Here is a 14145-nt window from a genome sequence, read left to right as displayed (position 1 = left end):
TGAGAACTTGCTTTAATAGCATTTCTTCACAGTGATATTTATGAAAGGTTGGAAAAAGATTAGCATAAAATATTTCCATCCTTTTTTATGCAAAAAATCATTACTTTATATTGGTAATTATAAAATTACAAACACTTTCTATAAGTAACTGCTTCTGTAGTAATGATAGAAAAAGTTATCAGTAAGATACCTAAAATGAGGCTTGCATAAAATGATAGCTTGAAGAAAACTAGGTACATCTCTCTTAAAATAATAGTGGGGGGAGGTAACTTAATTTAGGATAAGCAACACAGTAATTTAACAGAGACAACCTATTAGTCAATTAAAAAAGCTAATTATTTATTAATAAGTGTTAAAAAATAAAGGAATTGTGATGAGGTGAAATAAACATTTAAAAAAGAAACGATGAAACATTTACTCTTAATCTTAGGTTTGGCACTTCATTGGAACAATTACTTTAACAAAGACCAAAATATGTATAAAAGATATACAGCTCCTTGACATACCTTGCAAATGTAGTAGGTAAGTACTGGCAAACACTGAAAACAGAGTTAGTTAAACATTCCCACAGATTTGCACATGCATGCACTACTCGCACAACAGCAGTGGATCTATGTTCTTGGTGCTGACAGTCCTGCATCACTTGGGTATTTGGGCCATTTCTTCAGCAGATCTTGTTTCTGATTTAAGTCTTACAAATTCTTTAGCAACTTCATCGTTGGTCCTCTGAGAAAGTATTCTCAGAATTGTCAACCCAGTTTCATCGACAGAGATGCTTCTTAACAGGGGGTACCAAGATGCACAGCTACCTTTCTCTGCAATGCTTTGCAGCTGAATCACTGTCATTCCTATAATGCGATCCTCCCTAGCAAAGCAGTAATCTTTCACTGAGAGGTGAAGCTCATAGGCTCCTGGTTTATCTTCGTTACTCAAAATGCTGTATGGATTAAAAATATGAATTCAGAACAAGGAGTTCAGTTTAATTCCCCTAAGGAGTGAGTGTACTTTAGGAATCTTGTAAAACTTAAAGTGGTAGTGGTAGCTTAATTCTTATAGCTCAGTTTTCCTGCAGCATGATACTATGTAGTTTGGAACCTTCTACACAGTTAACCTTGGGTACTACTGAAGTTGTAGCCTCTGTTCCCACTGACCTGAAGAGATACAGGAATTCATCATTCTCTCTATATCCGAAATAAAAACTGTTGCCTTTTTCTGGAAAGTACCTAAAATGTTCAACTTGTTCCATGACATTCATGACCATGTCTTTAAATCAACTGAAAAAAACAAAATCACCAGCAACAAGCATCAAAAGCAGTTTTGTGGTCAGACAGTGAACAAGTGAACTCTGTGCTAGTCAGGGTGAGGGGAGGAAAATAAATCCATCCGGGTTAGGAAAGGGGAGACAGGAGTGAACAGGTGAGAGGTGCTGTGAGCAGTACTACATTGAAAACTTCAGGTTAGGTGAAACTTATTGCTTTAAGGATTAAGCAATAGAGATAATTAATGCTATTAACATATGCACAACCCTTTATCTATTTAGATATCTCAACAGCCGTAACGGCACACCTATGTGGTAGTAACAATTAAAGCTTCACTCAAGACAACTACTCAGGCAAATAGATTCCAAGGTATAGCTATATAACACAGTTGTTTTTTATATATAATTAAATATATTATATAACACAGTTTATTCCTGTGTTAGGAAAATGAATTGTACAGTTTAACCAGGTTTTGTAAGACTGAAAGCTTAGTGGTTGTTATTCATCTTCATAGAACCCCAAGATAGGAACTAATAAATAACTCTGAAGCGGTGTCTATGTTGATAGACACTGGGTGGAGCAGCCTTAGGCTGTTTTCTTATTCTTGCCAGTGCAAGAAATTTGAAGAAAAAATGCGTAATATGGGCAATTAACAAACAAAAGAGACTTACAATTGGAAAGTTTCGTTGTATTTTGGGGACCAGGTGTTGCTCTTCGTCTTGGTGCCGTGTTTCCGTTTCTTGTCGCTTAGGTTAGGACCCAACATGCAAACTTCCACAAACGGCCGGAACATTGCTGTTGTTTGCCAGTTTAGATTATTAATTGCTACAACTGTACAGAAATAAATGGAATTAAGTTAAATAAGAGTCCATTTGTAGAGCTCCAATTAATCATCCAGTATGACTTTGTTGGGCTGACAAAAGGTGACTTGTGAGCTTTCCTGTAGGATAGCAGTAGCTGGTACACCTAGGAGCAGCATTGCTTGCTCTCTGCCAAGTAAGATGTCTGACTACTCCCAGTTACAACAGCAGCAAATACAGACATGTATTCTGTTAATGTGTGACATTAACAGCTCATTTTTCTGCTACCTTCACTGTAATTAAAACATCAGATGATACTGGGTTTCCTCTGGACTTCAGGTTGTGCAGAACAATGGCATTCTTATTGCAGTCATTCACCACCCAGCTTCACTACAGCTTTTGGAAAATTAAATTCAATGCAAACAGTTCTGAAGTGTAATTTGGCAAATCAGAATGTTTTACTCCATAGCTTCATATAGTAAAAGTTAGCTATCTGCACACAGGAGCACAGACAGTATTTACCTGTGTAATGACTTCTGCCGATGTTAAGCAAGGAAAAAGTGTGATCCTAATCACCTGAAGTGTACTTATAGCTTTACAAGTACTGTAATACTTAACATTAGTTATTTCAGTATTGATGTGTTTTACTCAGGGTGTAGTGCTTGGCAGTTTCGGACTTTGCTGTGTGCCTTCTTAAAATGAGTTGTTTGAAACTCACCTTTTACAGTGACTTTATGCTCACCAGTACCAGGATGTGTAGAGACATCCACCTGTATAGATATCTCACCCACTGAATTATTAGTGGATTGACCTGAAATAAGAATTAGCAGGTTAGCACACTTGGCTTCTCATTACATCAAGAGAATTAGACACTGAAAAAAGGGAAGTGTCAGAAAGAGATTTCTGACCTGTATTTCACGTTTAGGTGGAAATCAGTTACAGCTTAACTGACTTCGGCCATACAAGTGCCTAGCAATTGCAAATGTCTGTGTAAAGTGCCTCAGAACCAAACCCTTTCATTTGGAATCTTCCATTCTGGTTGTCATTAGTTGTGTTTGTGTCCTGAAATGCCAAAATTGGTGGTTTCTTCAAACTTTGCATGTGCAGCTCAAAACCTTATTGCAAGTCTGCATTTGTGAAGGTGTTTGAGTTGTTACTGATGTACCCTTTGCTGGGAATGAAGTTGAGTTGAAGTGTAGTACTAAAGTTCTGCACTACGTATGTGAACAAGATACTAAAGCAAATTACCATGCTGTTATAACTGGCTGCTATGTCTGTGGGTTAGCAGAGGAAAGCTTCTTCCTTTTTTTTGGTGCTTATACAGAAATTCTTTACCCACTGGTTCCCAAACCATATATGTGAGGAGAAGCAAACTTGCTTCAGAGGTTTCCCAGCAGCTAATGCAGGATTAAGGAAGGGGTACAGAGAGGAGAGATGTCTTCTGTAGTCATACTGGGGAAAATATTCTGTTTTTTTATTTTATTCCTGAAATTAATTTACTAGAATGTGGTTTGTGGGGTTTTTTAATCACACATGGGGGGGGTGTGGATTTCACCATCAGCAGCTTCCTAGAAATGTATTCTAGAGTGATGTTTATTGGTTGTGTTGGCATAATCTGTAATTACGTTCTCTACACTGGTTGAACATTGCAAGGTCAATTAAATACTCTTACCCAGGCATTGCTGCTTCAGAGAACAAGTGTTTTTCCTGACACATCAAAATGTGTGTGTTCAGTGCTCAATTAACTTGCACAGAATCCTTGAACCCTGTTCTGCATTTTCCAAATGTCAGGTGAGTTTCTCATGGACTTGTCATCAATCCAATTTCAAAGTGTAGTCCAACAGTGTTTTGGCAAAAATCCAGTCTCAGTATTGTCATCAGCTATAGCTGCTTCTTCTGAATCACAGGGTACCTGTACAAATTCTGCTGCTAGATGTTTGGACTGCTGCTGACATTAGATTTTTAATGACAAGAAGTTTAGTTTCAGTGGCAGCCATAAAAGTTCCTGTTCTATTTGGATAATTGTTTCAGGCTGTGCTATACAGGACCTCTAAGCTGCTGAATCACTCTGCATCTTATTCACAATAAATACATAATTATTTAAAGAACATGTGGAGAAAGATAGGAATGAAATGGACTAGAAAAGCCCTAAATAGAATCAGTGGAGCAGCTTTATTTAGAAGACTAAACAAGTAAATTATCTGATGGGAATAAGGAAATTCTTATTTGGTTGAGGTGCTATAGCTAAAGCTGACTTCCTTTGCTCTAGCAAACACAGTATTTTTAGATGCTGTGGCAATGGTAGGTAGCATAATGCTGACACTGAGTTTCTGCTGCTTGATATAAAATTTATTTTAGCAATTTAAAAAAAAACAATTTTGGGCTGCAAAGCGGTATGTAAAATTATTCTGTCCAAAACCCCAAGATTTAAAAAAAGGTCTCATTTTCATTATGCAAAATAATATTTTAAATTCCATTCCTTACCTGCTGGTTAAGTTATGGAGTTACATTCACCCCAGTGTACTGACTGGGGTGAAAACTGCAAACACCTCTTGTATTTATGTGGATTATTTAACTGGAATTCATCTCTAAAATTCTTTACAGCTAAAATTCAGAAGTCCGTTAGTTTAACTGGTCTAATACTCCCATATTATATTTCATATAGATTTATGTATAGGTTACTCTCATTTGCTTTCTGATGCTGTAAAGTAAATCAGAGTATAGAATGGAGCTTCTAGAGTGTTAGCATGTCTGGTTCTTTCCTCTTGTAAAATGACACCCTATAAAATCGTTACATACTGCATGCAGTTCAGCTTTAGCAGGTTCTTTTTCTGGTGGTGGAACTTCTTCTGAATGATGCTTTTGAGTCCATGTGAAGCCATCTTTAGCTATGAAGTTGAGCACACTGAAACCCTGGGCCATTACCCTTGTCCTGAGTAAAAGGCTTTCATTGCCATGCTGGACAAGAGCTGAGATCCAGGAATTTACCACAGGTAAATCACAGGGACACTGACTTGACAGGATAAACTGAACGTAGTGAGAAAGAGTACAGAAACCCTCAAACTCTGTCCCAGTGAAAATTGATAATAACTGACCACTGGCTACCCTGGTAGGTGTCAGGCTGATTCTGAACATGGCTGAAAATATCAGTCAGCATGTTTTTTTAGCCTTCAGTTTAAAACCACCACCAAACCAAAACCCCTTTAGGAGAAATCAGGGATACTTTGAAAGAAAACAATGAGCATTTTCATTAGATAGCTTATGCAGCAAAGTGAGTGATGTTAATAACGGGGAGTACTGTGTTAACCTGTAATAACGACACATTAGATCTTGCCAAGACAAAATCGATGCATCTACAAGATGTCCTGTTTCTCCAACTTGTTTTTTTAATTATCTACACAAAGTCTATCCTTGCAAAGGTCTCCTTTCTCTACTTTTCTTAGCAGCCCTTAATTCACAGTAGCACCCTAAGCATTACTGCAAGTACAAGGTGGGATTGGCCCTGTATGTATAGTTCTGTCTGGTATTGTTATAGAGAATTCAGAGTAAAATGTTTCAGCTTTGTACTGAAAAGAGCTGATGTTCAAGTGACTCTACATTCACTATTGCTGAGGAAACTTCCTGCAGCAGAATGTCTCAGCCAGCAGAGACAATGTCTAGTGGAGTTCAGAATATAAGCTTGGTTTCTTTCAGTTAGTGCCCTATCCAGCTTGCATTTGCTTTCTCTTTCCCTCTCTCTGACCTGCTGAACAAACTACAGATACAATTCTAGGACAGTCAGTATTTGCTTGTATCAGCTTTTGTTGACATTCAAGAACCATGGCACTTCATTTTAAAGTCTCTGATCTATTTCTGCAGTTTTGTCTTTCTTGCTCCCAGCCCTTGTAAGGACACAGCAGGAATTACGGATTCTGATTGTGCTGTAGAAAGGTCCTTTCATCCTACCACATTGGTGTCAGTTACATTGACTTGTTAAAATACTTAGCTCTGTGCTACAGAGCAGGATTGCACTTTTCTTCCCTCAGTACTGTAATGCAACTCCTCTGAGGCTTAACAAGCTCACAATTCTGGTGTATGTTTGAAAACTTTATATACTACTGCTCGGCTCTAGTCTGCTGCAGGTTTTGTTAGGTTATCACAACCTGATGTGGATCTAGATTTGTGGGGTTTTTCCAGCTCAGGTTCCAGAGAACTCAGAAATGTACTGTATCCCCTAATGTGGGAAGTCATGTGTATCTTTGTGGAGAGAACTGATTTGATTTCTGGAAGGTGGATTCAAGTAAGCAATCTGAGTTTGTTCTCAGGTGTTTGAAAGCAGAGTTTCTATTTGTATTTGAAAGGTTTTTATACTACCTGCAGTTTTTACAATGTAATAATCTGTCATGGGCTTCGAAAGGAAAGCACTGGATGTCAGATTTTTATTGAATATAGAAAAATCTATTGCCAGGAGTCCTTTATGTGAATTTACTGAATTATTTTGTTCACAGTTATATTCCAGTTCCCCACACGTTCATGGATCCTTAATGTTTATTGAAGGGGTAAAATGACCTCTAGGTTGAGAAGGTAAATGTGAATTAAATACTTTATGCAAAGAGTGCTTCATTAAACAGAAAAGGAGTCTGACATTTACCATACACCCACGTGACCTTAAATCGTATTGTGTTTTGTACCAAACCAATCAGTGCTTATATAATAATAGTAATAAAATGGTAAGCTGAGAGTTGAGAAAAGAGGATTTTTTGGGATTCTTTTTGCTTCTCAGGTTTTTGTAATTCCTTCATTCCTTGGATTCATAATACCATGTTGGCATTTTGCATTTCTCCCAGTTGGCGTGGATCTACCTTTACTTTTAGATTATTCACATTGTTCCTTTTTGCCCTAATTGATCACTCTGATCTCCCAACTTCCATACCAAATGGAAGTGATTCTTTATTACTGAGGCTTTTTCTTTTTTAGTATTTCATATTACATTCTACTTACGTGTCTACTGTATGCCCACACTGCCTCCTTCTACTGCCAAGGGTTTTTTAATTTTGATAGTTCCAGGCCTAGACACTCTTCTAAAGACTGACCCTTTCTTGGACTTTTGTAGAATCTTGACTTTCCCCTCTCATCCAGGCACTCATAAAGTTGTTGCAAGTGGTGACTTTTGCAGTATTTTTGCCCCAAAGTAGTCAAAGATAATAAGCTAGTCTCTGAAACAATCCCTTATTAGCTGTATTACAAGTTCCTAAATCTGTGCAGAGCTTTGTTTGTTTGTTTGGGGGTTTTTGTTTGTTTTGAACTCTGGATTTCAGTATTCAGGACTTCTGGAACTACTTTACCTCTCTGAGGATTAGAAATCTAGTTTAAAGAAAAAACAACTCCTTACAGACGACTAATCATCATGCATGCCATGATTCTAGTACCTGAGACTCAGAAAAGCTCACTAAGCACTGTGAGCTGAAGTGGCAGCGCTGCTCTGTAGTAACCCTCTCCTCTCTCATTTGCTAGCTGGCTCCTTAGCATAAATCTAACCACTTACCTACAGACCTGGCCTGTGCTTTGGCCTTACTCTCTACATAGGACGTAAGAATGAAAACACTGAACAAATACTCAAGCTTTTGCAGTGCCCAATGCTTTTTTCTGATTAATGATGTCAGTAATACTTTTATTTCCGGGGTTCATCTGCTAATTTACTAGAAGACAAAAGATCAGAGTGACTCATCAAGTTACTTCTCACAGGACCCTGAGGCTCTACAGTTTAGAGGAAAATCTCAAGTGAACGTTCACTTAACTCTTTGTGTTTTTTAAGTGAAAATATTAAGTCAAAGCTGAACTGTTAAGAGCTGGATGTAGTATGCTAAATGTGTGTTACACAGGGAAACCTGCCTTTTTAGGAACGATAACCATGCTAACTGCAGCACTTGCTTTGCTTTAAGGAGCTGCTATACCAACTCCAGTAATTGTTTTAGGGGATATCAAGAACCAAGTTCAGTGACTTGATGGCTGCCTTTCAGCAACTGTTCTTTCACCAGGCTGCCATGAGAAGATTGAAAAGATTTAGGAGGTTTGTATTTGATTAGAAAATAGAAATCATTTACCTTAAGGATCATTGGTGATATGGTATTAAGGCTGACAGAAGCTTTGGCAGCAGCTGTAAGCCTCTCAGTTGTATGAAGCCACACTATCAAAATACATTCTCTCCCACTTGAATTTGTGTAATATCAGACAGAGCAATACAAGCAATTCAGAGAGCATATAGAAAAGCAGAATATTATGGTATGAGTAGAAGGTTTGAGTGGCAGGGTGGAATCCCCAGATTAAGGCTTTCCCCTTCATCTGCAGTTGAGGACTGGCAATTGTACAACCCTGTTGTGACCCTCTGTTATCTGTAGCCACATGCATGTCCATGTGGTAAGAAACCAGGGGTAAGCCAGCTTTGATCTGGGAGGTGAGTATCCAGTTAGCATCATCCATCCATATGTATATGCTCCTCTGTGTGTGTGTGTATAGTCCAGCATTTTAACCAGGCAGTGCTCAAGTTAAGAGGTTTATATATAGTGTACTGAATGCCCCACTGATGCCATTAATAAGTTATTTTTAAAGCTGATGTCATATAGCTGATGGATGCCCATAGTTTGTGCTCATTTTCTTGAAGATTTAAGAGAAATTGTAATATACAACTTCTCTTTCTAATTCAGCTTTACTATTTCATTTAAGGAGATTTTCTATTGTGGCAGCCTCTTAAGTGAACGTTCTGTAAAAACCTTGTTCTTCACCAGCGGTCTGGGTGGTTTTATATTTGAACTTCAAAAATATTCTTCTGCCACTATTCTGAATGCATTTATTTTGCTCTCAGCATATGCCAGAACACTCCTTTAAGTTGTAATTCTGCACATTTCTTCATTGTTCCTGTGGCTTCTGTTGTTTGTTACCCTGCATCCCTTGCACTCGTACTGATTTCTGCAGCTTATAAAGTAGGTCTGGTTTTTTCTTACGTGAAATAAGGTTGTGTAACACGATTGTGACCTCAATTTGAATCTACAGTGGATGAAGCCGGGACTCTCTCCTGAGTTAAATTCTGGCTGAAGTATAGGTTATGAGAAAAGTGGAAAAGCTTTGTAGGACTTAAAGCTCATAATAGAATGCAGGTACAGCTTTCAAAATGCGACAGTTAATAATACAACAGTTTTGACATGCAAAAGAGCAGGAAAACCCCCTCCTTTTTCCCTTGTAAGATCTGCTTTTTCATTTACATAGTCCAATGCTACCCATCTGCTTGCCTAAACTATAGTATGTTTGCTGCATGTGAAGTTAACTGTCAGTTAAATGTTTGAATCTGATGACAGATATTTAAGAAGATTGTGAGGTTCTGCTTTGCCTTGTACCATTGCAGGTTGTAAGGGAACACAGAATGCAATTTTTGGCTTGGCAGTTGAAAAGAATTTCTCATCACTTTGGTGGTGTAATTTCCTTCCCTGTGTTGGCTTCACAAGACAAGTATGGAGTTACTGTTACAGTTAATTACTCATCATCATTAGGTAAATATTTTTCATTCTGCTTATCACATCAACTTGATTTCAGATGCTTCTGCCTTTTATAGCTTTCAACTTTTCAGCATAAGAATAAAGAAATCCTGTAGAAATCGGGTGATGTGAAAGAATAGCCTTTCCTGCAGCCATCCAAGCACACAGGTAGGAACTGCAGTATGAGATCCATGTCAGTAGATGAGTATTGATTTTTCTGCTTAAGTAATACAAGCTCTAAAGTAAAGCTAAAAACATATGGATTGCTATGTTGTGTACCTTACAGCAACAGTAGCATTTTTCTATCAGGGTTTATAAAACTAAGCTATTGTAAATGTATAAGAACATAATATTTCTGACTATTTCCAGTAAGTAACCATGTTTTTCATACAAAAGTGCCATTTACTTTGGAGAAACTAGTAATAAAAGAGAGCAAATTCAGGACACTAATGTTTGAGGTCATGTCTTTTTATGTAGTTTGCTAAAACTAAAATCATATTCATCCAAGTATTATTTTAAAGTTGGTGCTAATGAAATGCAAACATTCAAAATGCAGGCTATAGTTTATCAAATTACTGATGATTTAAGACAATTGCTAAAGTAAATCAAAGACATAAATCTGTAATTTTGATATCCTTTAAATTAGGTAGTCTAAAAGGTGAAGGTATAACTTAATTCAATAAAAAGGTGACTGCCAGGCTGGAGTTGTGCTGTTGGGTTTTTTTTTTTAGGAATGAATTTTGAGAAACATCACCAGGACTGGGCTGAGCTTTGAGTAACAGTAAGTCAGATGTGTCATAGGGAAGCCAGTAGCAGTAGATATGGCTTTTTTTGGCTTTTATAGTTTTGTCTGGATTGTGAAACTGTGTGGTTGAATTTAGCTCAAGTTTAGTTAAAATTAGCTTGTCTTGCCTGAACTGAAATGTGACCTTTTTGTCTAGAGTTGATGAAGGCTGACAACTTGTATAAATGCATCAGTGTACAAATACATGGTCTTTTGCAGGAACCTTTGAGCTTCCCTTGATGATATTCTGTGCTGGCCTGCTGGCTGCTATCCCATTGCTAGCCAGCCGTGGTGTGTTTTAGCCATACAGCACTGAACCCAAGGCCTGAGACTCAGCAGGGGTTTATAGAGAAGGTGGGGCAGGGTGCTTCTGTCTTATAACTGATTCATACTTGGCACAAGTGCACTGTGCACAAATAATTGTTTGGTCACAACCCATGTTGAAAAAATCCATAGTGATGCATTTAGCTGAATTTAGAGGAGAAAAAAATACCACTCTTACAGTATGAACTAATGTATTATTAGTGCTCAATCTTACAGCTGACAAAGGTCTAAAGGCAACAGAATTATCTGAGATCTGCTTCTTGGTGTAATGGTCTACTGATGCTACGAGATTCTCACCTGGCTGTGTGTATATATATGGTCTTTGAAAGGGTATTAATGACTATAAAGTGTGCATAATACTAGTTACTCAGGCTTTGAAATGCAGTTCACTGAACCGCCTTTCGGTTTTTCCAGATCCTTTAGGTCTGTATCACTGTCCATTATGGAGACTCTGAAGTGGTCTGTTTCACAAAATGGGTCTTGGCAGGACCAACACTAGAAGACAACACAGGTCCAGAAGAGTGTGCTTACTTCAGGCACTGCACAATCTCCTGGACACCGTCTGGTTAATCTTAAATGTAAATTTCAGGTAAGTGGGATTAAGTTTTATTGGCAGTTTATAATTCATCGTATGTGCAATCGTAAAAGTTTTCCTACCACACAATACCAGTAATTTATTTGCAAAAGAGCATGCTGCTCTGCAAGTTTCACATTTGTGGATTGGCATTAAAATAGATCAAGTGCTGGCAGGTTGTGCTTATTTTTCTGGAGATAAAATTCCATTCTATTTTTATACTCGGGCACAAACAGATAATTTCCCCCTTTACTATCATATTGACACCAATATTAAAAATCTGGAAATTGTATAAATCTCAGCAGTGTTTAATTTCTAAACAAGCTGAAAGTGTTTGGCAGATCTGGGATAGCAGTAGGACTATAATCAGAGAAGACAAATCTCTCTCTCCTCTTGTGCCAGGCAGAGAGAGATGTTTTCTATGATAGCATATGACAGAATGCAAGCTATGTCACTAAGTATGGTGATCTGATACTGCCTAATAAAGAAAGTTGATACTGGCAACATTTTTCTTTTAGCTTTCATTTTCATAGTGTAGTTACAGATTTGCTTTCACAACACTGAGGGAGGACTGAATTTACAACTTCCATCACCATGGTCCTTCAAAATGGCAAATCTTTATAGGGAGGAAAGAACCCCAGCCATACAAAACCCAACAACCACAAAAGCAGTTGTTAGTTATTAAAGAAGTTATTGCTAGTTTACACTCAGCATTGCTGGTTACTTATTCAAAACCTTGTCTGTCTTGAACAGAGTCTTCAGAATCTGTAGTAGTGCTTTGAAAAGGAAAAATCATCAGAGTAAGATTACAGCAGTTAACTTCATTAGTCCTGACTGTGTGATAATGTTTTCAAGCATGTCTAACAATACAGCCTCCCCATGTATTTCAAAACAGCAACGAGTTTAGCTTTCCAAGTATTTAGTGTATTGAAACCACCATATAAAAACCTATGAATCCCAGGTATTGCTATGTTTCCAAGAAGCTCTTTAGGAACTCAGAGGCACAAAGGCTGGAAATCAAACAATTATCCTTGTTTAGAAATGGTGCACAAGCATATTCTTGAGTAACTTGTTTTTTTCTACTGCATGTACATGAATAAAGGAAGTATCAAGGACCATAACATACACTTTTGCATATCTATTATGCTTTCTAGGGGGGTAACATGTAACTCCACCTCCCCACACCAGACAAAAGTTCAGTTTCTTAGAGACATTTCATTTTCATCATGGCAAAGAAAAAGTATCTTTACCTGTGCTTAAAAGTAAAACTGATTATTATCTGATTCTAATAGTCTTTACGGGAAAAATGAGCATCCTAGAGATAATAAAGAACACTATCTAATTTTTGCAATGGTAACATGAGATTTCTACTTGAAAATTGTGAGTAACCTGAAAATTTTGATTAAAGGTGGTCTAATGTTTTACTTTGAGCTAGTTGAGGTTCTGGATTTGCAAGGGATATGTAAATTGGTTTAGGACCTGCTGTTGAAACTATATGATATAACATCTGTTGAAGAGACTTGAGAATAATTATTAGAAATTAAGAATGTATGAGAGGTTAGTCACTGGAAAAGACAGTGAAAAACAAGTGAAGGTTGTTGGTCAAAAAGTTACTTCAGACCCGAAGAACTTGTCAGCTGGGTGTAGGCAGGTTCTTCTGTTGGCAAAAGGTCTTGAAGACAAGCCTAGAAAACTGTTATGCATTTCTTACTGGGATGTGTAACTCATGTGACCCATAAATTCCAGGTCAAGGTCTTTGCAGAATTAGAAACCTGGAAATGTCAATCACATTCCCTCCAATCATGTGAAGTTCCATTAGAAATAACTGACACCAGGTATTTGCTGAGCAATATGCATTTACAAAAATGTCATCTTCTGAATTCTCAGACCTTTTAAATAAGAATAAAGGTTTATGAACAAGTTAAAATAAGGTAAAAATAAGATTCATAAGCTAAAAATAAGTAATAAACAAAGAAGGAAGATTTTTTTCAGAAGAATATATAGTTGTTATTCAATATACTATTTTTTCTAAAGTTTTTAATTTTAATAAAACCTTTAAAGATTTTAATTTCATCAAACTCTAAGGATGTGGATTGGTTACATGCACAACTATGATGGCAGATACAAATCTAACATTCCCAGTGGCTGCACTTCTGATAATACTTGGTGTGCAAATACCAGCACCCTAATGTGTGCACAGAAATGAACACAGACCTCAGGGTGAAATCTGAACATTCAAGTGTGTGGGGTTCAGAATTTAGCCATAAGCAGAGAGCCTTTCCATAACCTGGATATTTTTTTCTCCTGAGGATACAATGAAAGTATGCATAAGGAAAAGCAAAATACATTAGTAATTCATTTTCTTCCCAAACCCTTACCTTTACTGGGGGGGGAGGGAGAATCTATTCATTGTATATGATTGATAGTCGCATAAGAATCTTTTCTTTTGTAACGTGAACTATTAACAGAGCTCCTCAGTCTAGCTTGGAAGCTGCCTAGGAAATGATTCTCTGGTATTAATTTCTGGCCAAGCTGCAAAACAAATGCTTCATGCTTTTTATGCTGTGAATAACATACTGTCCTTCAGAGGTACAAGCAATCGATTTCAGCTTAACTACCCAATTAAAACTTCTCTGATTCTCATGAGTGGGAGCAGGATAATTATAGATCAGCAAACTGTATTCCTTCCCAAACACTTTATGTGGCAAACAGGCTATTTTGGTAAATGCCCATTACATTCAAAAGAAATCTAGCATTTTCATGCAAAAATCTGCAGTTTCTAGAATGAAGAAACAGTTCAGCTTGGAATACAATGCACATCATCTACATAAACAGTTCCTGTATGTACTGCAGAAGTATGAAAACAATGTCCTTGATTGACAAGCAAAATGGTAAG

At 37.3% G+C, this 14145-nt stretch overlaps 1 protein-coding gene across 1 annotated transcript in view; it reads right to left on the bottom strand.

Moving 5' to 3' along the window:
* Positions 1-590: 590 nt before the first annotated feature.
* UNC13C (unc-13 homolog C) overlaps positions 591-14145 on the bottom strand; it is a gene marked incomplete at its 5' end in the record, with an annotated part of 135793 nt that continues 122238 nt past the window's right edge. The window contains 3 exons of the mRNA XM_084268220.1: positions 591-937; positions 1931-2090; positions 2778-2870. Coding sequence (XP_084124346.1) covers positions 640-937; positions 1931-2090; positions 2778-2870 — 551 coding nt within the window. The 3' untranslated portion in view covers positions 591-639. The remainder of the gene's footprint in view (positions 938-1930; positions 2091-2777; positions 2871-14145) is intronic.

Source organism: Gallinula chloropus (assembly GCF_964237585.1).
Source record: "Gallinula chloropus genome assembly, chromosome: 9".
Lineage (NCBI taxonomy): Eukaryota > Metazoa > Chordata > Aves > Gruiformes > Rallidae > Gallinula > Gallinula chloropus.
Note: the sequence above shows the minus strand (reverse complement) of the source record. Positions and strands in the feature narration are given on the sequence as shown.